The sequence below is a fragment of the Crinia signifera genome, chromosome 1, assembly GCF_055691185.1.
Source record: "Crinia signifera chromosome 1, ASM5569118v1, whole genome shotgun sequence".
NCBI lineage: Eukaryota > Metazoa > Chordata > Amphibia > Anura > Myobatrachidae > Crinia > Crinia signifera.
The window spans coordinates 419,105,806-419,131,000 of record NC_139217.1 but is presented as its reverse complement, the minus strand read 5'-3'; the positions used below and the strand labels follow the sequence as shown (position 1 = coordinate 419,131,000).

The 25,195-nt window shown below is 44.4% G+C and overlaps 1 protein-coding gene across 1 annotated transcript in view; it reads left to right on the top strand.

Annotated features, from left to right (window-relative positions):
• XRCC4 (X-ray repair cross complementing 4) overlaps positions 1–25,195 on the top strand; it is a 340,917-nt gene that overhangs the window by 53,373 nt on the left and 262,349 nt on the right. Inside the window, exon 2 of the mRNA XM_083151842.1 lies at positions 20,053–20,216. Coding sequence (XP_083007968.1) covers positions 20,075–20,216 — 142 coding nt within the window. The 5' untranslated portion in view covers positions 20,053–20,074. The remainder of the gene's footprint in view (positions 1–20,052; positions 20,217–25,195) is intronic.

The window sequence follows — 25,195 nt, the reverse complement described above, 5'->3', positions numbered from 1 at the left end:
ACTGTGGGTGGGACAACACTGGAGATATACTGTAGATATTTGAGAACAAAGATGGTGTATTGGCCTGCTCTGATAGATTACAGTTTAGAGGAGTGGGAGGTGAACAGGGCAGCTATGAGGGGGGGGGGGGGGTGTAAGAGATATGACATTAGTTAAGAGTGCAAGAGGGATAGGGTAAGAAGATATATGCTCCCAGCTGGCTCTGTGACTAATAATATTCTTTAGATTTTGCATTTAGCCACTTAGGTTTTTGCTCTGAGAACAACTGACTGGTTCATGGGGAAATTAGAGGGGATGTTCTTAAAAGAGTTCTCAGCAGATGAAATAGTAAAAATTCTTCAGCTTGATCCTTGCAGACATCAAAACGATGCCACTTTACTAGTTGAGGGGGGAAAACATTTAGTGGGAGGACATCTTTAATAGAACTTCTAACTTATTCCGCAACCTTTGAAGGTATTAGTCTCTGTGGGGCTCCTCTTCTAATAATTCTTTTTTTTTGAACGTTGGATTCTTATATGTGGTGGAGTCACAGTGAGCTTAGGTAGCTTCCAAATGTATGTATGTATGTATGTATATATATATATATATATATATATATATATATATATATATATATATATACAACCTAGATGTGTACAAATGTGTGACCTCATTAGGCAATTGAGTTCTGTCTGAAAGGGACACAAACTGTATAAAAACAGTCCTTTCATTCTATTTTGTAAGTACAGGTTTAGCCACCTATATCTCATAAACACTTGAAGTACTTAGATGAACCCTTAGATTAAGAATTTATTCCTAACACAAGTTTGGCATGACCTGTTTACTTATACCCTGAACTCGCTCATGTAGCCTATTCATTTATGTCATCAGAACGCTCTACACCTTATTGTGTTCATTTGTTTAGAGTTTAATCACAGTGTGTGCTCACAGTTGGTGATTTTTTGGCCATGGCTAAATATGGGGTTTCCCTGTGACTAGCAGGGGCCTCTTTTTGGAAGTCCTACCTGCCAGTCACCTGCAGGACAGGAAGTCCCATTAGAAGGGGTTTCCTCCCTCTGCGGGTTGTGATTAGCAGAGAGCTGGCTTTCTACGGGAAGCCAATCCCTGAAAATCGTCAGTCCATTCCAGCTTCTATGGGCTGTAGCCAATGCTGCTTGTATCAAGCGGAATCTGTCCCAGAGGCTCCAGAGTCTTTCCACCACTGTACGTAGGACCTGCTCTGGTGATGCTGCCTCATGGAAGTGAAGGATGAGGAGGATCACATAGCAGACAGGCAGGCATTAGTGACAAAAGTTGGAGGGCCCGGCTGTTTTAAGTGGCTCGGGACCCCTAAAGGTGTAAGAAGTGTTTTTTATTTTGCCCTTGCACACTGACCACATCATGGGCCTAATTCAGACCTGATCGCTGCTGTGTGAATTCACACAGCGGACGATTATCAATATACTGTGCATGCGTCTTTGCCGCAATGTGCGTGCGTGTCACCTGCTAGCAATATAATCTTGCTACTTTTTTCCTTCACTAACCATTTGCAAGGTGATTGAAGCCGGCGTTTCGGGGTGGTAACCGACGTTTCATAGGAGTGCCAAGAAAAGACGAAGGCGTGACTGAATAAACGCTGACGTGCTTAAGTGTTTTAGGGCAGGTTGTGTGACATCAAGTCCAGCCCCGATTAGGCTGATCTCATTGCAGCCGCCCAGTTAGCCCAGGGCCATGCAGTGCTTGCAATGAGTGGTGACCGGTGGGAAAATATTTTGAGATTGAGCATCTAACAAATTGTTTTGTACATGTGTGCTCAGCTGTGAATTCTCTAGCGTTACACATCTATTCGCACACTGTGCACATACATCGCAAGGAGAGATTTCACTACAGCAGGGCGGCGTCTACCTGATCACTGCAAATTCGCTGCCGTGCGATCATGTCTGAATTAGGCCCAATGTTATGATAGGGGGGCATTGGCTCTAGCACAGGGAAGTCCAGCACTGCGTGGAGCATCTTGAAGTCACTCGGGGTGGGATGTACCAACCACTTGCGGCACAAGCCACCAACTAACCTATGCGATTAGTAACCCAAAGGGCAGCTCTCCCGATAAAAGCCTTTTGCGATGGCCGATGGCCCCTGGACTTCCAGGTCTGTGATACGGGAGTCCCTCTTCACATGCACAGAGTGATGCCGGTTGCTTTGTGAGATGCTGGGAGGGTTCCGTGTCAGCTAGCTCACACAGCACTGCGGAGAGAAGCCCATAGACTTCTATGTTGTAGCTCAGAGGTTGCCAAACCGGTCCTCGAGATCTACTAACGGTCCATGTTTTCCAGGTTACCTAGCTGGTGCACAGCTGTAGTCATTACTAACTGTCACATTTTAAAACATGCTGCATTCATTCCTACTATAGATCCACAGGTTGCCTGGAAAACATGCACCGTTGGTAGATCTTGAGGACAGGTTTGGCCACCCCTGTTGTAGCTTGTGCTATCTCCTGCACCAGAGCGCTGGCGATGGCCTTTAGTACATTCAGAAATGTTTAAAACCCCCCTAAAACTTGGATTCTACCACATTTCATCTTTGGTACATTCCGCCCTCAGACAGGCTATGCAGTCACAAACAGCCCAGAGCCCTCTCCTAGTAATAGTCTTATCCATTCCTACTGCCTTCCTATATATACTGTAAGCATGGATAAGTATGGTTACAGTATTGTGTAGAAATTGCGTGTATTACATTAATACACATACGTAAATGAAAATACCGTTTTGCTTTCTATGAAAAAGAAGCCATCCAAAACTAACGGAACTATTATAAACCAAACTGTATTGTGATCCTAGAAGGCTCCTTTGTGCGGCTTCATGAAATACTTATCCAGCTTTCAGCTCCAATGAAAGTAAATACTGTTCCCACAACAGCTTAACTGGTTGCATGTTACAGCAGGATTTAAGGAAATCTGTTTATGTTGAGCATCACTGAGATTATAATATAAACACTGTTGCTTTCTGTGAAGCAAAGGAAATAAATTGGATGTATTTTCAGTTCATTCAGGACATTTTTACTTAGTCTGCCTCGCAGCCACCATGACTTTTGTTAAATGTGTAAATCCTGTTAAATGCGACAGGTCATCCTCTCGGGTCATGTGTGTCCTATGTTCCTAGGAAACACTGTTTTCTTTATGTTTGTATGTATAACTGTCTATTCCCGTTCTATGCTGTAAACTGTGCAAAGTTTTGCACCTTTGACCTCTCAGCTATGTGCCACTGTATGTGATTTATATTATTCTTCCTATCTAATGAATCTTTTATTATTGTAAAAATACTTTTTGTCTCCAAACTTACGTTCTTCTTCCAATTCCTCCACTTTACAGAGGAACAGGAATAACTGAATGTGATGCCTCACATAATTTACGAGGCTGGATTGAAAAGTAATGCCTCCATCAGGGCAAGTAAGGGGGGGGGGGTCAAAAGGGGTTAGTACCCCTGGGCCCCCCTCTATCTAGGGGCCCCCTGTGGTTGGCATGTATTTAAAAAATATATATATATTTTTTTAGCTAAAGGTTTTGTGCATCGTCGTGGGGTAGTGCTGCAGCTTCACCTATCTGCCAATGTGACAATGATTAATGGCGCTGAGCATCGGGAGCCAAGGCACACTGACTGCACAAGTGTGCAGTTCATTACTGGGAGTTGGCTAAGTCTCTTGAGACTTTGCACAAGAGGTCAGAGGCTGATAGGCTTGTGCTGAGCTCTGCTTGGTCCAGCTCATCATATGCTTCTCAGGCCCATGGCGGGCAGCAGCAGCCTGGTCATGGGAGGGTTTTTAATCAGAGGCAGTGCTGAGCTGAGACTTGAAGTGTTGACCCTTAAGGTGCTCTTTCATCTTTGGGAAGAGGTGAAAGCTGCAGGGCTCAAGGTCGGTGCTGTACGATGTTTAAATGTGTTCAAAAATAAAAAGAATTATAGCCATGGAGGCATTACTTTTCAATCCTGCCTCGTACATGGATTTGCAGTATATGTGCAACAAATGTTACCTAATAACCAGCATCCCTCTATATACCACATGCTTGGAGTAGGGGATAGTGGTGGCAGTAGATTGGGTGGTGGTGAGTGAGGTTGTGATTCTCCAACGACAGAAATGAGGATGGTGCAGAGAGGGAGGATATTATAATACATGTAATGTGTTTTGTTTTCCGTGAACATTGCTGTTCACTATAACATTTTAACAGTGCTCAGAGCGACTGTTCTTTTAGTATAAGTAAATACAAATACAGCCAAGTCAGTTAATTGAAGTTTAGTTAAATATTGCACCCAAAAAATAGAACAGAGGCATTGAGCGAGGCTGGCAATTTTTGCGGATATTTTGTGGATCTCTCACAGCAACGTTAAACTCTTAAACATGAATTAACTTTAGTTTACTTTCAGATATATTTAAATATATTTATTTGAACAAAATAGATTCCTTGTGTACCCCCTCCCCCCACCCCCATCTCTATTTGCCACCATTGTTCGTGTTACTAATGTAGAGTTGGAAACAAATTGTATGTACAATTTTTTTTATATTTACTAGTATTCAATGTTATACATGTTATATAGTGTTCATTCTAGCATCCGCCATCTATGAAAACCCATGCAGTTCCTCTTCCCTGCCTGGGGTGTCGCTGTCTGCTGAAGTGCTTCTAGCACAGTGTGGTCTGTATATCAGCACTCATATGCAAACCAGACCTGTGCTAGAAACACCACAACAGACAGCGACACTTCAGGCAGGGAAGAGGAACTGTATGGGTTTTCAAAGATGGCGGGTGCTAGAATGAACACTATTATATATATATATATATATATATATATATATATATATACACATATGGCTGCGTATGTAGCTGATTTGCTTCTAGTGGTCTTCATCAGTGCTCCCTTGTGCCTGACCTGTACTAGGTATAACAGATACACCAGGAAACAGGCATATTAACACTTGCATCATACTCTGCATAACCTTTCTCTTTCAATGGTCCTGGTGACACAGCTTCACATTGGGATGTAGGAGGGTCCGCAGGAGCCAGGCACCTATCCTAAAGCTTTTGGAGGGTAGGCTCCTCCCCTACTGCATCTCAGATTCCTCAGTTCGTGTTAGGTGCCCACTGGAGTGGGTGCTATTCTAAAGGGCTGCTGGAGCAGCCGAAGGAGTAGAGTTAGTTAGGATTTTTATTATTTTATTAACTTCTACACTAGCTAGGTAGGCACAGTGTGAGGATTCTCATTAGCGAATCCTCACACTGCTAGCGCAGCAGGAGCTGACAGAAACGAGTCCTGTCAGCTCACTGTGCACGAGGGAGACGCTGTCTGGCCTCCCTGTGCAGCGCTTACAGCTTCTTTTAAGAAGCTGCCTGGGCTCCGGAGCGCTCTGAAACCGGCTTCACGCTAGGTGGGGATCATGGGGGACAGGCGCTCCGTGATGGCGGCGGCCATTTTCTGCGGAGCTTACACACTGAGCTCCTATACTGAGAGGACAGCAGTGTTGTTACAGGCATGTTCCGAGTGGTCCCCAGCTGAGGGGGAGATACTGGAACGAGGAGATCCTACAATGGGAGCGGCTGTCTGGGGGTAGTTGGCGCCAAAAGTCACAGACCCCGCAGCAGCAGGGACTTGGTCCCTTCCCTCACTCTGTTTTGGCGCCATTCAGATCGCTTGCAGCGGAGCTGAGCTGGCTTACTGATCCTGACAGAGTGATTGGATTTCCTGGGCTTCGCTTTCCCCATTCTGAAGACTACAGAAAGCTAAGTGACTGAGTACACTGTATATAATGTATGTACATTTAATGCTGTGACTGTGTTATTGAGAACATCATGTCTGAGCAACAGTCTGTGGTTTTGGGGGAGGGAGCCTTTAATGCATTGAGCGCTTGCAGTGGTTGTACACTGAAATTTGTCCCTAAGGGGGGCTTTTGTATTTTATGCGCTGCTGTGAAACCCATGGGGAGTGAACCCCAGAGGGTAGTGCATCGGACCTTGCGAGGGCTGAGTCCCTGAGACAGGTCTGAAAATGCTTTGGTGCATTACTGGACAGGCAGAGTGATGGCTGGTAATTTCCCTAGACCAGGGCCATTCTCTCAGCAGTCCGTCCAGCTCTTTGCCTCGGACCCAGACAGATCCTGACTTATACAAGTCATGCAGGATACTGCTATGGGAATCTGCAGGTTTAAATTACTTGTTTGACAAGCTTTATGGTTATTCTGGGGGGACCCCTAAAAGGTCTTATTCAGTGCCATTATTAGCTGCTGATGAGGAGGGAGAGTACACAGACATACCCTGGGTTCAGGGTGATGTTTCTGAAGAGTCCTCACCCTCAGGGGTGGAGGATTTGATTACTGCTGTAAACAGGCATTGAATTTGTCTGTGAAGTAAAAACTCCTGCTAAGGTTGTTTTTAAGAGACAGCGTGAGGGAAATGATATCTCTCTGCAGACAAGGGTTTACAAGATTTATTGGAAAACCCCTGACAAAAGGCTTTAGATGCCAAAATAGATGGTTAAGCCTGTATCCCATGCCTGAGGATCATGCAGACCTCTGGGAAAATGTTCCAGTGGTAGAGGCTTCTGTGGTATACTTGTCAAAAGCCACTGTGCTACCAGTGCAAGCCTTCAAGCAAGCAAGTCCTCTGATTGGCTTCAGTCTGGGTCTCTAAGGCCAGGATTGGTGGGTCAGTGACCTGTGCTCTAGTTGACATACTGTTTTGTGTGTGTTGTTACTATGCAGAGAAGTCTAATGCTGCTGCAGAAATGTGATTCAGGCTGAGCAGGAAGCTCTCAAAATGGCTGCCAGAGTTTCCTCAGTGTTTGGAATGCCAGGAGAGTGCTCTGGCTTATAGCTTGGAAGGCTGATAACAAGTCTAAAAAGGCTTAGAGGCATTTGCTTTTAAAGGAAAGCTGTTATTGGTTTACAACTGAAAGAGATTAATAAGCAGGCCACAGGTGGAAAAAAGCACTTTCCTGCCTACCCCTGCAGCCAAAGCAGACATCAAGGTTTTCTGCTTTCAGGCCATCCTTTCGGCCCTCCCCTGGAGGAGGTGCGTCCTTTTGAGGACAGTCTTTTAAGGGATAGTCTCAGTCCTCCAGGGGCAAGGCCCCAAAGTCAAAATTTGGTTCTTTTTATAAGAAACCAAAGGAGAGGAAAAATCCTCCGCATACTGCCAGGGGTTTTGCCCGGCGGTGTTTAAGGAGGGGGGACGTCTGTCACTGAGAGACGCAGGGGCACTGTTAGACCGGAAGGCTTGGGTTAGAAATATAACCCAGGGTTAAAAGATTCCCTTCAAAGTTCTTCCACCGAGAAGGTTCATTCCTACACCACTACCAAAGGAGGCTCGGCTCCGTACAGCTCTCTTGGGAGCGGCTCATTCTCTTTTAGAGAAGGGTGTGGTAGTCCCGGTCCCCAGAGCGGAGGGAAAAAAGGCTTTTATTTCACTCTGTTTTTGGTGCCCAAACCAGACGGGTCTTTCAGCTGATCCTAAACTTAAAGGCATTAATAGCCATTTGTGGGTAGACCATTTCAAAATAGAGTCTCTACGGTCTGTGCTGCTAAGCCGGGACCAGGGAGAATTTTTAGCGTCCATGAAGGTCCAGGACGCATACTTGCAGGTTCCTATCCACCCGGAACATCAGGCACTATTGGGGTGTGCAATAGGAGACCTTCTCCTGTAATTACAGGCGTTGCCTTTTGGTCTGGCCACAGCGTCAAGGGTATTCACCAAATAATGTCAGAAATGGCGGATGTGCTTCGACTGAGGGAAATCATGGTTATTCCATTTTTGGACGACCTGCGGTTTAAAGCGGAGTCAGCAGACAAGTGAAGAGTCACTTGGCAGAAACCATCAGGTTTTGCAGATTCACGGCTGGCTTTTAAATTTACAAAAGTCTCAATCGGTGCCGTCACAGAGACTCCAATTCTTGGGGATTGGTTTGGATACCCAGTTGCATTGGGTGTTTCTACCAGAGGCATAGGCCAGGGATCTGGCTGCCTTGGTACAGGAGATCCTAGGGTCTCAGAGCACAGCAGTATGGAGGTGCCTCAAACTGCTGGGGAAGATGGTGGCGTCTTTCGAGATGTTACAGTTCGCCAGGTTCCACTCTAGAGTGTCCCAGTGGAGCATTCTGACAGGCTGGTCAGGGAACACTCAGACCATGAGGTCAGAACAAATGGTGTTGTTTTCAGAAACTCGATCCTTCCTAAAATGGTGGATGGAGGTGGATTCCCTTCAGGGGGGTCGGTCCCTGCAGTCCTGGAGCTGGTTGGTAGTCACTACCGACGCCAGTCTCAGAGGCTGAGGGGCAGTAGTCGTGGACCTGCGTCTGCAGGGCTTGTGGACTCTAGAGCAGAAAGACTGATTCTTTACAGTCTGCCTTACTGATCAACATCGTGGAACTGAGGGCTGTGTGGAAGAGGTTTTCTCTGGCGGGAGAAAAGATTACAAGAGCCCCTTTTAGGCATTCAGACCAACAACGTCACAGGTGTGGCGTATCTGAATCACCAGGGAGGCACACACAGCAATCTGGCCATGTGGGAGGTGTCCCGAATCTTCTTGTGGGCGGAACAGAATGTTCTAGCATTATCAGCAATATTCATACCAGGAGTGGAGAATATAGAGGCCGACTTCCTGAGCAGGGAGAAACTGATGGAAGGGAAATGGAGGCTGAATCCACAAGTATTCCACTAGATTACAATAAGGGGGAAACCCCGGATAGGGACCTGAGGGCATACAGGTTCAACCATCAGGTACCCAGGTTTTATGACAGGACGTGGGATCCACTGGCAGAAGCAGTGGATACCATGACTATCCCCTGGGAGGGGAATCTTCTTTATGATTTTCCGCCAGTTTCAATGCTGGCAAGAGTGTTGAAAACAATACAGGCCCAGACAATTCCAGTAAGTTTAGTGGACCCAGATTGGCCAGGGAGATCCTGGTACTCGAGGCTTCAGAGATTCTCTGTGGACTCGTGGCGTCTACCTCTGAGGTCAGACCTTTTAAAACAAGGACCGTTCAACCAGCTGGATTCAGCTAGATTAATTTTGACGGTCTGTCTGTTGAAAACGCCATTTTGAGGAATATAGGATTCTCAGAGGCGGTGGTTAACGCAATGAGGAAAGCCAGAAAGTCAGTGTCTTCTGTAAATTATTTTGGGGCCTGGAAGACCTATATTTGGTGGTGTGTAAGACAGAGGTCACGCACATCGAGATTTAAAATGGCTAAATTGTTGGAGTTTTTTACAGGAGGGCCTTTCCTCTGGGTTAGGCCTTCAGTCACTCAGAGTACATATCTCGACGGTGTCAATTTCTTTCCAAAGAAGGATTGCGTTAGAACCAGAAGTACAGACCTTCCTGCAGGGGGTTTCTCTATTGAAACCTCCCTACAACCAACCAGTAGCGCCAGGGGAATTATCTCTGGCTCTGGAGTACCTTAAAGAGGCGCCTTTTGAGCCGTTAAGGTCGGATGACCTTAGTTTCCTTCCTTTCAGGGAAGCTGGTATTTTTGTTGGCGGTGGCGTCAGGAAAAAAAAAAAAAAAAAAGAGTATCGGAGTTGATAGCTTTGTTCTACAAGTCTTCCTCCCTTATATGTCATGATGATAGGGCTGCCTTTCGGACAGTACCCCTAGATTTTTACCAAAAGTAGTCTCTGCTTTTCATCTAAATCAGGAGATTGTTCTGCCTGTGTTTCAACCCCCAGAGGGTTAATAGGAAAAGGGACAAATTGAGGAATTTGGATGTTGTGCGCGTATTGCGCGTTTATGTGGACAGAGTTAAGAGTGTCAGAAAGACTGATACTTTACTGGTTTGTATGACATACACAAACTTAGTTGGCCTGCTTCTAAGCAGACCATTGCTAGGTGGTTGCGCTCTGTTATTGCGTTTGCATATACTAAAGTTGGTAGGCCTGTACCGGCCAGGATTAATGCGCATACCACCAGGTCGGTTGCCACCTCTTGGGCGGTTCGACATGGGGCAACAGCTGAGCAGGTTTGCAGGGCTGCCACTTGGTCATCTGTTCATACTTTTGCCAAATTCGATAGGTTCCATGAGTTCGCGTCGGTGGACGCATCATTCGGGCAAGCAGTGATGAAAACTGCAGACCTGAGCGTACCCACCCAAAAGGACCGGCTCTGGAACGTCCCAATGTGAAGCTGTGTCACCAGGACCATTGAAAGAGAAAAAGGGATTTTTGTAAGAACTTACCGTTCGAATCCCTTTCTCTGATATGGTCCTGGTGACACAGCGATCCCTCCCTTACGCTCAGTAAGTATGCCAGTGTTCATGATGTTTCATGTTATAATTGGTTGAAAAGTTAAATTTAAAATTGTGCATATAATATGTGCAGGTGTTTGTACTGAGTTAATGTATTCCAGTGGCTTTGAAAGATTGAACTGAGGAATCTGGGATGCAGTAGGGGAGGAGCCTACCCTCCAAAAGCTTTAGGATAGGTGCCTGGCTCCTGCGGACCCTCCTACATCCCAATGTGAAGCTGTGTCACCAGGACCATATCAGAGAAAGGGATTCGAACGGTAAGTTCTTACAAAAATCCCTTTATACTTGAGCTGTTAGTAACTCCGTAAACTTCACCTAATACCCCTTTCACACCAAGAAGCAAGTTACCGGGCTAAAGCTTTTCAACACGGTAATTTGCTGAAAAACCCTGGGTTTTTCGGTGGTGTGAAAGGGTCAACACAAGTCTTAAATCCTGCCACTCCGACCCTGGTCAAGAGCATGGTCGGAGTGCCAGTATTTAAGACCCGCGATGACCCTTTCACACCACAGAAATTACTAGGTTGAAAAGCTTTAACACGGTAATATGCGGGTGGTGTCAATGGGGTCCGATTGCAGCCGGCAAAATGACCCGGGACTCAAAAATGCCGGGTAATTGCCGGGTGGCCGGTGTGAAAGGGGTATTAGTGAGTACACCTCATTGCCACCCAGTTATGCCGCCCATTCACATAAGTGTACATAAGTCAGAGTAAATATGACTCTGCAAAGCCTCTACTTGTATGCACATTGTTTTGGAACGCTCAATTCTATATCAGCCCTCATGAGCCGGACAAATGTGTATTGATAGGATAGATCATACAGATCTCTGGATATAGAGAGATATTACATAGGGTCTATTTACTAAGCCTTGGGCGGACATAAAGTGGGCAGGGCATCAGCCAAACTGCTCCTCACTTTCATGTTACAGGCTGTGTATGATAAAAGACAGCCACCCCTGCATACGCTGTTTCCTCCTCGCTCCATAGAATAGGGTGAGCTGCCGGCGAGGGGGTTAAACAGTGAGGATCGCTTGTTTTCGGCGTTTAACCCCCTTGCCGGCTGCATCGAATACACCTCTTAGTAAATAGACCCCTTAGTTTCCTGTACCTGTCTCCTACAGTACATATCACTAGTATGCATTCAGGTCCCGTCGCTGGTGTGGCGCATGCCCTAAAGTAGCGATGTTCACTACTATTTGCATGCGCAGGACTCGTTCTCAAATGGATACTGTGATGTAGGAAGCAGACCGGCACCAGTGATTGACAGTGTGATGGCATTTCCTGGGTGATGATGGTCTACATTTTTGAAAAATGGAGGTGTGGTATTGCCGTTTACTGAGAGCGAAGAGGAAAAGGATCTTTGTTTCTTTGGTGGAGATTTCCTGTGATGGTTAGCTTATGGGTGCCGCAATCCACCTGATGGTGAGTCAGTTATCAGAGGAGGACTACTTGTAATAGATGCCTCCTTATTTTGCCCTACAAAGCAATGCATTAATATACAGACCACAACTGATTTAGGCCCATAGACTTCAACTTATATTTCAGTGACCTCATTACATAGAAGGAATATAAATATGGATTTTACCCCCCAAAAAAGTTATAAAATGGAGAGTCATAAACAGCCAGCCAACCAGCTTCTAACTGCTATGTTACAGGCTAGGTAAAAAAAAAATGACAGAGCTGATTGGCTGGTCGTTTATCACTCTCCAGTTTATCACTTTTTTAAGCTTGATACATCTGGCCCATTATCTCACATATGTTACACATTATCAAGACTTTTACTGCCATACACCTGACATCTGATTCTGTTTTTCCAAAACATATCACACATCTGATCTTTCTGGGTAATCAGAAAATCTCTTCGCTCTGTCTTTTGATCAGCCCAGTAAGTTGAATTGACTTTATAAGAAGAGTAGCATTGTTTTTAGAAGATAAATTACTTTCACAGATAAAAAAAGAAAAAAAAAACATGGTATATCATGTGAAAAATATTTTCGTCATTTCTATATTTTTTGTTATTTTGTAACAATAGAGAATGCTACTTGCTAAATTTTGTACAAAACATATGTTTTCCTGCAGACCATTATGGTACTCTACTCTACAATGAGAAGCCTCTCCTGATTGACTGCCTGTATATATAGCTTGGTAAAGCTTGACTCATTTGGGACTAGCGAGTTAACCATTTTTGATGGGGCCTGGGGTGTTTTGTACGTGTTTTTTTTTATTTTTATTTTTTAAACCGACTGGACTACGCTTTAAACTCGGCACAGAAACCTGAAAAAGATGAAAATTGACTAAAAACAATTCTATATTGATGGACGAATCACACATGCTATTTCCGCCATATCAATATACCACTATATTAAGGGCTTGGACACATGAAACATTTACAGAAAGGGGAGGGTTAGGATCATGCTGCGGGAGAGAGGTTCGGGATTAGGGTCATTGTCTAGAGAAAGGGCTAGGCTTAAGCTATGGGAGGAGACAGTTAAGCTTTAGGCACTAAGGGGAGGTTTAGGGTTAAGCTAAGGAAGGGGAGGGTTAAGGTTATGCCTTAGGGGGAGGGTTACAGTTATAGTACAGAAGGTTAGGCTACTTGAGGGGATAGTTAGATACAGGCACTAGTGGTTGGGCTTTGGTGGGGGATGTTAGGGTTAAACACTGGTTGAAGCATTAGTTAGGCTATGAGAGGGTTAAGGTTATGCACCTTGGGCAGTGTGAGGCTTATGCTGTGGGAGTAGAGAGTTAGGCTATGTTTGGGAGGGTTAGAATTAGGCTACGTGAGGTTTACGCTATAGGAGGGGTTTTATATTTTTAGGCTTTGAGAGTGTTGATACAGTATAATGAATGTCAAAAAGGTCACTGTTAACATACTACATGTTCACTATTCTACTAGGTCAACATGATGAATGTCGAATATCACACCCATGTTTTTTTTTTTTTATTCTTTTTTTAATTTGGGATGTTTTACCCATTTTTTTCCTTTAAGTTTGAATATGATGTAAAGAAAATTGTCAAGCGCCTAAAAAAAAGGGCACAAAAATAAAGAAAAAAAACCCCTTTGTGTTGAGTGCCTGAAAGAAGCCTTTTGTGCATATGAGGTTTCTTGTAGCTTTTAAGTAGGGGTTAGTATTGTGATATTGAGTGATGAGATTAAACTCTTCCTACTGGTCTCTGAGTGATGAAACAATTGTTCCAAAGTAAAATAAATATAGTAAAGGAAAGTCTTTACACCAGAAGTGTTGGAGTCTTGTCGTCTGTCCCTTGTTTATTTGTGTGATATTCAATACCCTGGTAGAACTGTTCTCAAAGTCATTTAAAGACGCCTGGGGATCAAATTGCAAGACACACAGTTGGCCAAGATTATATATTGACCAAAAAACGTCTTTTCACACAAATCACTGTGTATGATTATATCCTGTCAACCCCTCTCAAATATATCAAATCACACAACCATAGCGAACAAATTCTAGCTTGATAGTCTAATCAGTAGCTCATTCATTTAATCTTCCTAAAACATACACACTGTGCTGTCACATATAAGCCCAGTATTGCAGAGCCTGTGACCCCTGAGCAATTGTAATATTCACAGTGATCTGTGACAATAATATTTATTTAATAATTGATCTGATTTTGGATTGGGTGGTTCTATCAGCGTACTGGTACACCACTTTAAATAACACATTTTTGGGGGTATTCAAACCCAGATGATATTACTGACAGGCAGAAATATTGTCCGATTCCAACCAGATTAGGTTGAATTGACATGTGACCTATTCAATATCCGTTTTTCCGATGTTGGAATGCATTCTGACAATAATTTTTTTTTGTGAAATGTTTTTATTGAGACATCAGGTGCCAAGTCCACAAATAATTGAAATAATATAACAGTACAAATGTTGAGAGTTCTAGGTTATATAGACATTGGGCAGTATTCAATGACAATTTACGCTATGTGCAGCGAATCCTGTTTTGCAGGGTTTTGGAGGGCTGCAGCATTCGCTGCCAGCCCTCCCTCTCACCCTATTCAACACCGCAGGGGCTCACTGCCCCTGATGGCAAATTTGAACACCGTAGCGAGTCAGGGGACGGCGGCAGGCAGGGAGATGGAAGCCTCCCTGCCTGCCCCAGAATGTGTGGAGGGAAGGAGGGCACCCAGGGAAACACAGGCAGCAGAAGTTGCCCCCCCCCCCCGGAGAACTGGCAGTGGACACAGGTAGGGAGCCACTGCACTGCTCCCGCTCCCATATGTAATGAGCGGGAGCACTGCTGTGGAATGTGTAAAAAAAATTACAAAATTTTTGCTTTAAGCATGCCCCTTCACTGAAAAGATATTTAGATTTTTTTTTTACACCAAAAGGTCACATTCCAGTTCACCTTAAAAAGATGTAAAATACAAAACGGTGAATCATGGCGAAAATCATGCTGAAAGCAGTTCTCTATCATAGCATTGAATACACTCTCAGCGAATCACAGTGAAAACCCCATTGAAATACAGCGAATTACAGCGAGCATGAAACGGAGAACTGACCGGCATTCACTGTTCCCTTTCGGCGAACAGTGAACATTGAATAGGGTGAATCACATTTTCAGTGAAAAAGATTCACCGCAAGGAGTGAAAACAGCCGGATTCGCCGGAAAAAAACAGTGAATCGGGAGCATTGAATACTGCCCAACGACATAATTTATCCTTGTGATGACAACAGAACCACAAATTAAATTACACATATCACTTCTTAAAAGAAAAATTACACAATGTACAGTAAATGTTTGTCATTCACATTTTTTTTTCAAAATTGTTTTTATTGCATAATATGGAGTATAGCAACAAAATTTATCATTGAACAACTTTATATAATGCATACATTTTAATTTTTTTGTTTCCATAAAGCCAGCAATGAGTACGTATAAGGAGTCAACATTTATATAATAAAAGATTTGAGTATGAGTTGTCAACAATAATAAATGTACAATAAAAATGTATAATAATATACATACAAGAAACAATTTGTTTAGATATACAATAAATCAGTCATGGCTGATGGAACATATAAGAAATCGGTACTCTTTACCTAGAACGGCGCCCGTCGCGGGCATCGCGGGTACATTTATGTATGGCCGCGACGCGACCGACGCGATGCCCGCGATTTCCCATTGAAACCAATGTTAAACTTTGAAATCGTGTCGGTCGCGTCGCGGCCGTCCATAAATGTACCCGCGATGCCCGCGACGCGATGCTCCCGATTTCCCATAGGAATCAATGTTAAAAGGCGCGATGGACCCGATTTTACTGTTAAATGGCTCAATCCACCCGATTTGGCCATAGGAATCAATGTTAAATGGGCCACAGAGCCCATTAACCCTTAAATGTCCCCCCAAATTTTTAACGCCACCCCACGATCCACGCCAACCCGAAGCGTGGCGAGCGCAGCGAGCCCGCGTGGGGCGGCGGTACGCGTCCTCCGACCTTTTCATGCCCTACTATCCACTAGGGCGTGGTGTGAGAATATAATAGTGTGGCGAGCGCAGCGAGCCACCGAGCCCGAAGCGTGGCGAGCGCAGCGAGCCCCGCGGATACCTTCACAGGTAGACGCGTCCCCTCGCGGGCTTCACAGGTGTCCGTGGCGAGGCGGACACCTGTGAAGCCCGCGAGGGGACGCGTCTACCTGTGAAGGTATCCGCGTCCCCTCGCTGCGCTCGCCACGCTTCGGGCTCGGTGGCTCGCTGCGCTCGCCACACTATTATATTCTCACACCACGCCCTAGTGGATAGTAGGGCATGAAAAGGTCGGAGGACGCGTACCGCCGCCCCTCGCGGGCTCGCTGCGCTCGCCACGCTTCGGGTTGGCGTGGATCGTGGGGTGGCGTTAAACATTTGGGGGGACATTTAAGGGTTAATTTGGCCTTTTTGGCCCCAAATCGGGTCCATTGAGGCATTTAACAGTAAAATCGCGGTCAATCTGCCGTTTTAACATTGTTCCCTATGGGAAAATCGCGGTCATCGCGGGCATCGCGGTCATCCCGATTTACCCGCGATGACCGCGATGACCGCGATCACCGCGATTTTTACCCCCGACGCCCGCGATTTCAATCGCTGGCGCCGTTCTAGGTAAAGAGTACCAAGAAATCTTTAATAAACAAGAGTAAGGACATAAACCATGGTGTGTCTGTGTTGGGTTTTTTTTGTTTTTGTTTTATTTTATTATGAAGAGAATAGATTCAGATAATCTATCCATATGTATGTACCATGGCATTCACAAACAATGAGACAGAAAGAAAAAGGGGGAAAATAAAATAAACTACAGAAAATAAAGCTTTAGGAGGAGGAGGGGGGGGGGGAGGGGAAGGCCATGCGTGTTCGGGAAGACTTCCCCACATTACTATTGAACAATTGGTAGATCCTGCAGAAGCAGTCTGGTCTCCTACCAGCGAGTTGTGTGGAAGCACTTATGTATTTGTCTTTTAGTTTCCACCAGCAATGTGTCTATATAGCTTTCCCACACCTCAAAAAAAGTTTTGTATTGTTTTCCTTATGAAGGGTTGTTTCGGTCTATTCTAGTTTGAATATTTGAAATAATTTTTCTTTAAACATAGAGATTGAGGGACGTATGACAGATAACCACTGCTGTAATATACATTTTCTCACCACTGAAGAAACATACAACAACAGCTTCTTACACCCGACCCAAATCTTTGGAGTGGCTGGCTAAATCCCAAAATGGCCCATTCTGGTGTTAACAATAAGTAATTTATCAGATGATCTTTTGCAAATTGCCAAACTGCCAACTAAAATCTTTGGATAGCTGTACATTCCCATAAACAGTGATACAAATTTGCATCAGAATGGCTGCACTTAGGGCATGTTGAAGAGTCGGTTAAGCCCATCAAGTTACAACAGTGAGGAGATAAATACCCCCTATAAAATATTTAAAAAAACCTATCTTTGTAAGAAGTGGCCGATATAGTTTTTGTAGAGTACAATAAGGTCTTTAGAATACTCTTTTCTTCTAGATTGGGAAAGTATGTCCGCCACTTAGTGATACCTGTTCGGAATTGACCATTATAATGAGGTCCTTTTAGTATTTGGTAAAAGTAAGTTATGGCTCTCCTAGAGTAACCTACATTTAAAAAAGCTTTATCAAGTTGGCTATCCCAATCAGCGTCACTTAAAAATCTTATTACCTTTTTGATAGTGTTGGGCCTGAAGAAAAGCTAGATTACACGGTGGCAAGAAATCATAGAGGGATTTTGCCTGAACATAAGTGTATGGCTTTTTTCTTTCTTGATTTGCGAATTGTCGGACAGAGCACAATCCCTGGGAGCACCATGATCGAAATGGTTGAGCAAAGTGGACATTGCCTAAAAAAGGGAGATGTAAAGAATATAAAGTATGTAGTTTAGCTTTATTACGTATCATATGCCATGTAGACCATGTAGACATAAGGGAGGATTATCTAGCATTTGTTGAGGCACTTCATATTTAGGCAGGTATAAAAGAAACGTTAAATTTAAATTAGGAAGAAGTTGCTGTTCCAATTTATAATTAGAATATTGGTCTTTATGATGGAGCCAGTATTTGATGTATCTACATATGGCTGCCTGATTGTATAGTTTAATATTCGGAAAATTGATCCCCCCGTACACTCTAGATATTTGCAGTATTTTTAAGTTAATCCTCAACTTTTTGACCATATGAAATTTCTGAAAAGATCCGTAATTTTTTTTTTTTATCAGATAAAGTGAGTTGGAGTGGAAGGACTTGGAGTGGGTACAGGAGCTTTGGAAAAGTAATTCATTTTTATCAAATTGGCCCTACCCAAATATAACAATTGGAAATGTTGCCAGCCCTCTAATTCTGCTGTTATTTTTACAATAAGTGAAGTTATATTTGTGAAATAGATATTATGAATATTCTTGGTTAGTGTTATTCCCAAGTATTGTATTTGGGATGAAGCCCATTTCAGTCCTCCAAGAGAAGCGCTTGGGGTACTCTTTACTTAGAAGGTCGCCCATCATGGCCATCTCGGGCATTGAATGCACTAAAAAATCGGGTGCAATGCGACCGACGAGATGCCCGAGATTTCCCATAGGGAACAATGTTAAATGTCTCAATTGACCCGATTTTCCTGTTCAATGCCTCAATTGACCCAATTTATCCATAGGAAACAATGTTAAATGGGCCACAGAGGCCAAATAGGCACCCTGAAGTGAATAATGGCCACCCGAATTGTTAACGCCACCCCACGATCAACGTCAACCCGAAGCGTGGCGTGCGCAGCGAGCCCGCGAGGGGCGGCGGTACGCGTCCTACGACCATTTCATACCCCCACTATCTACGTTGGCGTGGAGTTGAGAATAGAAAGTGTGGCGAGCGCAGCGAGCCACCGAGCCCGAAGCGTGGCGAGCGGACGCGGATACCTTCACAGGTATCCGCGTCCCCTCGCGGGCTTCACAGCTGTCCGCGTACCCTCGCGGGGCGCGCTGCGCTCGCCACGCTTCGGGCTCGGTGGCTCGCTGCGCTCGCTACACTTTCTATTCTCAACTCCACGCCAACGTGGATAGTGGGGGTATGAAAAGGTCGTAGGACGCGTACCGCCGCCCCTCGCGGGCTCGCTGCACTCGCCACGCTTCGGGTTGACGTTGATCGTGGGGTGGCGTTAACAATTTGGGTGGCCATTATACACTTCAGGGTGCCTATTTGGCCTCTGTGGCCCACTTAACATTGTTTCCTATGGAAAAATCGGGTCAATTGAGGCATTGAACAGGAAAATTGGGTCAATTGAGACATTTAACATTGCACCGATTTTTTAGTGCATTCAATGCCCGAGATGCACGAGATTTTTTACTAACGATGCCCACGATCAAAATCGTGGGCGCCGTTCTAAGTAAAGAGTACCGCGCTTGGCTTATATGGATGACTGCCCAATGCTATGGCTTTTGATTTTGAGAAATGAATCCCAAATTCCGAAAGTAAACCATAGTGATTGACATTCACATTTCTAATAATTGGTGCCTCGCCCTCCGCCCACCACAACCCCCACCCCATACCTGCCGACTTTTTAAAACTCCTCTCCGGAAGAAGCCCGGAGAGGAGTGAAAGGGGGGAAGAGGCTTTGTTTTGGGGATGGGGCGAGGCTTATGTCACCAAGCCCCGCCCCCATGACAGGCAGCCGCATGAATTTGTGGGTCCGTGGATGGGGGAGAAGCTAAAATGACACGATTTGCGACATAGCCCCGCCCTCTCCCCGTGGACACGCAAAATTCAGAGTTTTATACTGCGGGGAACGAGGGAGCAGGGGCTGAGGCGAAAATGCGGAACTTGCCCACCTTCCCGGCCATTCTGGGAGGGTAGGCAAGTATGCCCCACCCATGAAATATAGAATATTGAAGATCAGATCTCTTTCTCCCTCAATATACAAGTGAATTGGGGAATTATTTACTGCTAATTGTATCATATACCATCATGAATTTTTTAAGCTGTCATGTATTTGGGTTTTCAAAGGAGTTGCCTATATAGATTTACCACATTTATTTATTATAGCGCACACATATTCCACAGCATTGTACAGAGAATATTTGAACATTCACATCAGTCCCTGCCGCGGTGGAGCTTACAATCTATATTCCCTACCTCATGTACATGCACATGCACACGCACACGCACACATATTCATCATAGTGTGTAATGGTAGAACAAGTAAAAGGAAGAGGGAGTCCTGGTCACCAATGGTTGCAGCTAGTGTATGTATGTGGCCTGTATTCTCCTGAATATATGTCTTTTTTTTGTTTCATACAGATATACTTTGTAATCAAGGGACATGGAGAAAAAAAAAGTGAGAAAAATCACTGTCACGTCTGACCCAGAAGCTACTTATTTTCTAAAGATTGGATGGGAGGAAGATTTGGGCAAAGGATTTGATGTGACACTGTGTGATGGCCACACTGCATGGGTTGGTGCAGGTAAATCCAAACCATAAATACTTTTATCAGACATCAGCCATTCAATATACTCTCAGTACGTTCTAAAATGTATTTCGTTCTTGTTTTCCATTAATTTCTTTAAATTTGAACCATTGGTAACAGATCAATTTCACTGATGAAGATAATAGTTAGACGCTGATGGGTTGTTATGGACAACATCCCTGCTTCAATAGAACTCACATCTTAGTAAATGTACCCCTATTTTCAGTATATCCCCGTACACTTGCACATAATTTTTTGTGCCTTCATAGACAACTAAGGATACTTGCCTCACAATCTATAGGCAGCCGTTACTGCTGCCCACAAATGGGAAACGGGATGCAGTTACAATCCCGGCGGTCAGAATCCCGACCGCCGAAATGCCGACACATTCTCCCTCCGTGGTTGTCCACGACACCCCTGGAGGGAGAATAAATTAGTGTGCCGAGCGTAGCGAGGCACCGGGCCCGCTGCGTGGCGAGCGCAGCGAGCCCGCAAGGGGGGGCGATTCACGTCCCCCCTTGTCGGCATTTCGGCTGTCGGCATTTCGGCTGTCGGGATTCCGGCGTCGGGATTCTGAACGCCGTGATCCCAACCGCCGGGATTCAATACTGAATCCTGGGAAACACATTGGGTGACATGTAATAGGATGAGAGATTCAGAAAGTGAGAGATTGGTAAGCAATCTACAGGTTTTTTAAAGCGACAATGGTACTTATTTAGTTTCATGGCAGCCGATATTTTGGCCGATCCGATTTTTTTTATCTGTTCATAACCCCACTATCCACTACGCACCAAACTTCGGGCTCGGTGGCTCACTGCGCTCTCCACACTATATAAAATCAACTCCATGCGTAGTGGATAGTGGGGTTATGAACAGGTAAAAAATTGCATCGGATCAGATCGGCCGATATATCATCCGATATTGCATCTGATATATCGGCCGATATCGCCGTGAAACTAAACAAGTACTGCGGCAATCATTTACACTTCAAAATCAAACTGATTAAGCAGTGTAAATGATTGCCGCTTTAAAAAAAACACAAGATTTCTTACCAAATCTCTCACTTTCTTAATCTCTCATCCTATTAAATTTCACCCATTATGTAGAAGTCCAATTTACCGTACTTCAGCAATGACTGGCTTCACAGTGCTGATGGTTGTATTTTTTTAGGGATTGTAGGTTTACTGGAGTTCATTAGGAAGTATGACCTTAGAATTGAGAAAGAGGTCACCAGTTCACTGAGCCAATGAGGTCTGCTATGACCCATAGTGGTATCATGTGACCATGTGACTTTGCAGGCCTGCTATCACTTATGTGACAGATCTCTTAGTGTACAGACCTTCCCAAACTGGGTATAGGTCATGGATTTCTTTAGTTGCAAAACTATCATTCCTTTTGCGTTCATTTTTAAATATCTTTTCCAGTAAAAAAAAAATCCCTTTCACGTAAAGCTGAGTGAACCTAATCATATTGGTCAAGGTCACTTCAAAACTTTCTGAGGAAATCATCACATAAACATAGATGGGCTATAAAAGGACTTTGACTTATTACCCTGTCATTTTTCCAGGTGTGGAGCAAAAGATCGGCATTGATTAGTTTGACCATCATTAGTTCAACACCATGAGCTAAATGTAATAGCCTTTGAATTCCAGAAGGGGTATGACTTTTGTGCGAGTCTGCGTTTTTTCCCTTTTTTTAATAGGCCATCCTGGGTTTGCCTTATAGATGATTGCTGCTTTACAAAAATGGTAAAAGGTTGACAGGGTCAAAAGGTCGACATAGAATGGACAACGCAAGATTTTTTTCTTCTTTTTTTGTGTCTTTTTTATATTTAAACATATCTAACACACTCACCATGCTTCGAGCAAGAATACTATTCCCAATCGTAGTCCAGATGATAAATGATGAAAAAGTTACAATAAATACAATAAAAAGCAAAAAAAATCATATGTGTTTCGACCATTGTCATGTCAACCTTTTGACCTTTTGACCTTTAGTCCTTTAGTCCTGTTGACCTGTCAACCTATCATCTGGAATCCCACACACCACATTGACCAGCTTCACCACAACATTTAGAGGTGACCTTGACCAAGCTGGTTAGGTCCACTTATCTTGTCCTAAATGGAGATTCTTCGCTGGCTCAAACATTCCTTCAGTGATTACCACACAAACCGCTACCCCTTCACAGGGGTACGCCCAATGTTGCTATGGGCGCACCCACCATTTTTGTGTGCATGCCCAAAAACCGCTGAGCAGACCCCAACGACTGCCCCCTGCCTGTTCATCATTTTGCAAACAACCCAGCAAATGTAAAGGTACCTATAGACTTCAATTTCGGGCCGATTTTACCCGATCCTGACGATTCGGGCCAAGAAATTGCTTCTCTGACACCCTGCCCTCTTCGCTTTCAGTACAACTTTGGAAATGCTTCGGATGTACGACCTGGACCCCCCAATTCAACTTTAACCTGCACTATCCCCACCCACCTGATGCTTTAGCTTGCAAATGAATTGTTCATTATTATTATTTTATTTACCTGCCTGGTCTGTTGGAATTTTGACTGCTGCCTTTCTTTACTCAATTGTCTTGTTTTGGGTTTTGAGTCTACCTTACAGTATTTTTTTTCTATTTTTCTTTTATGGTCTCCATTTTACTGAATATCTGTATTGTGATGTAGATACTGTATGCAATTATCTGTTTACATTTTCGTATCTCTATGCAATATTTGTATCCCCAGTATCCCTTCCCAAAATGTCCCAAAAATTTTGGGAAGATGATGTAATTAATAGTGATGTGCAAGTTCGGATTGGGGGAATTCAGAGACCCCCGGACACCCCCAATCCAGACTCCCTCTCTGAGCTTGTTCGGGAATTCCTTCCAGACTCGGAGTGCGGGTCCCCGGACCTCATGAGATCCTGCTGTCTGATCTCCTGAGATCCAGACTCAATAAAAGGGCGGATGGCTGGGCGCCATCTTCACTCCAGTCTAGGAGAGTGAAGAGGCAGCATCCTCTCTGCCTGCCTGCTTGCCTCTCCGCCCACCTGCCTGCTATCCCGCCTGGCCATCCTGAAAAGTCCAGTGAAAGTGCTTATAGTCCCGTCCAGTGATAGTGCTTCTAGTCCAGTCCAGTGATAGTTCTGTATAGTCCAGTCCAGTGATAGTTCTTTATAGTCCAGTCCAGTGATAGTTCTGTATAGTCCAGTCCAGTGATAGTTCTTTATAGTCCAGTCCAGTGGTAGAGTTGTATATTCTAGTCCAGTGATATTGCAGTATAGTGCAGTCCAGTGATACTGCTGTTTTGTCAAGTACAGTGATAGTGCTGCATAAGTCCAGTGGCACTGCCATTAAAGTCCATTGGTACTGCTGCATAAGTCCAGTAATTTTGCCATCAAAGTTCACTGATACAGCTGTATAGTCCAGTCAAGGGATAGTGCTGCATAAGTCCAGTCCAGTGCCACTGCCGATAAAGTCTATTGGTAATGCTGCATAAGTATAGTAATACTGCCATTAAAGTCCAGTGATACTGCTACAAAAGTACAGTGATACTGCTGTAAAAGTCCAGTGGCACTGCTGCATAAGTCCAGTAATACTGTCGTTGTATAGGCTACTCCAGTGATAGTGCTCTATAGGCCAGTCAAGCGATAGTGCTGTATAATCCAGTCCAGTGATACTGTCTTTAAATATTAGAATGTGTATAGTTGCCTGCACTCACTGCATGAATTATCACCTGCCCTGTGCCCTCAGTGACCCCCCGCTCAGCTGGCACTGGTGATGTATATGTGTATAAACACTGCGGCACTCGGGACTTTGACAAAGAAAACAACAGATAGCTGAGCTACTGTGGGTTTTGAGTCTACCTTACAGTATTTTTTTTCTATTTTTCTTTTATGGTCTCCATTTTACTGAATATCTGTATTGTGATGTAGATACTGTATGCAATTATCTGTTTACATTTTCGTATCTCTATGCAATATTTGTATCCCCAGTATCCCTTCCCAAAATGTCCCAAAAATTTTGGGAAGATGATGTAATTAATAGTGATGTGCAAGTTCGGATTGGGGGAATTCAGAGACCCCCGGACACCCCCAATCCAGACTCCCTCTCTGAGCTTGTTCGGGAATTCCTTCCAGACTCGGAGTGCGGGTCCCCGGACCTCATGAGATCCTGCTGTCTGATCTCCTGAGATCCAGACTCAATAAAAGGGCGGATGGCTGGGCGCCATCTTCACTCCAGTCTAGGAGAGTGAAGAGGCAGCATCCTCTCTGCCTGCCTGCTTGCCTCTCCGCCCACCTGCCTGCTATCCCGCCTGGCCATCCTGAAAAGTCCAGTGAAAGTGCTTATAGTCCCGTCCAGTGATAGTGCTTCTAGTCCAGTCCAGTGATAGTTCTGTATAGTCCAGTCCAGTGATAGTTCTTTATAGTCCAGTCCAGTGATAGTTCTGTATAGTCCAGTCCAGTGATAGTTCTTTATAGTCCAGTCCAGTGGTAGAGTTGTATATTCTAGTCCAGTGATATTGCAGTATAGTGCAGTCCAGTGATACTGCTGTTTTGTCAAGTACAGTGATAGTGCTGCATAAGTCCAGTGGCACTGCCATTAAAGTCCATTGGTACTGCTGCATAAGTCCAGTAATTTTGCCATCAAAGTTCACTGATACAGCTGTATAGTCCAGTCAAGGGATAGTGCTGCATAAGTCCAGTCCAGTGCCACTGCCGATAAAGTCTATTGGTAATGCTGCATAAGTATAGTAATACTGCCATTAAAGTCCAGTGATACTGCTACAAAAGTACAGTGATACTGCTGTAAAAGTCCAGTGGCACTGCTGCATAAGTCCAGTAATACTGTCGTTGTATAGGCTACTCCAGTGATAGTGCTCTATAGGCCAGTCAAGCGATAGTGCTGTATAATCCAGTCCAGTGATACTGTCTTTAAATATTAGAATGTGTATAGTTGCCTGCACTCACTGCATGAATTATCAC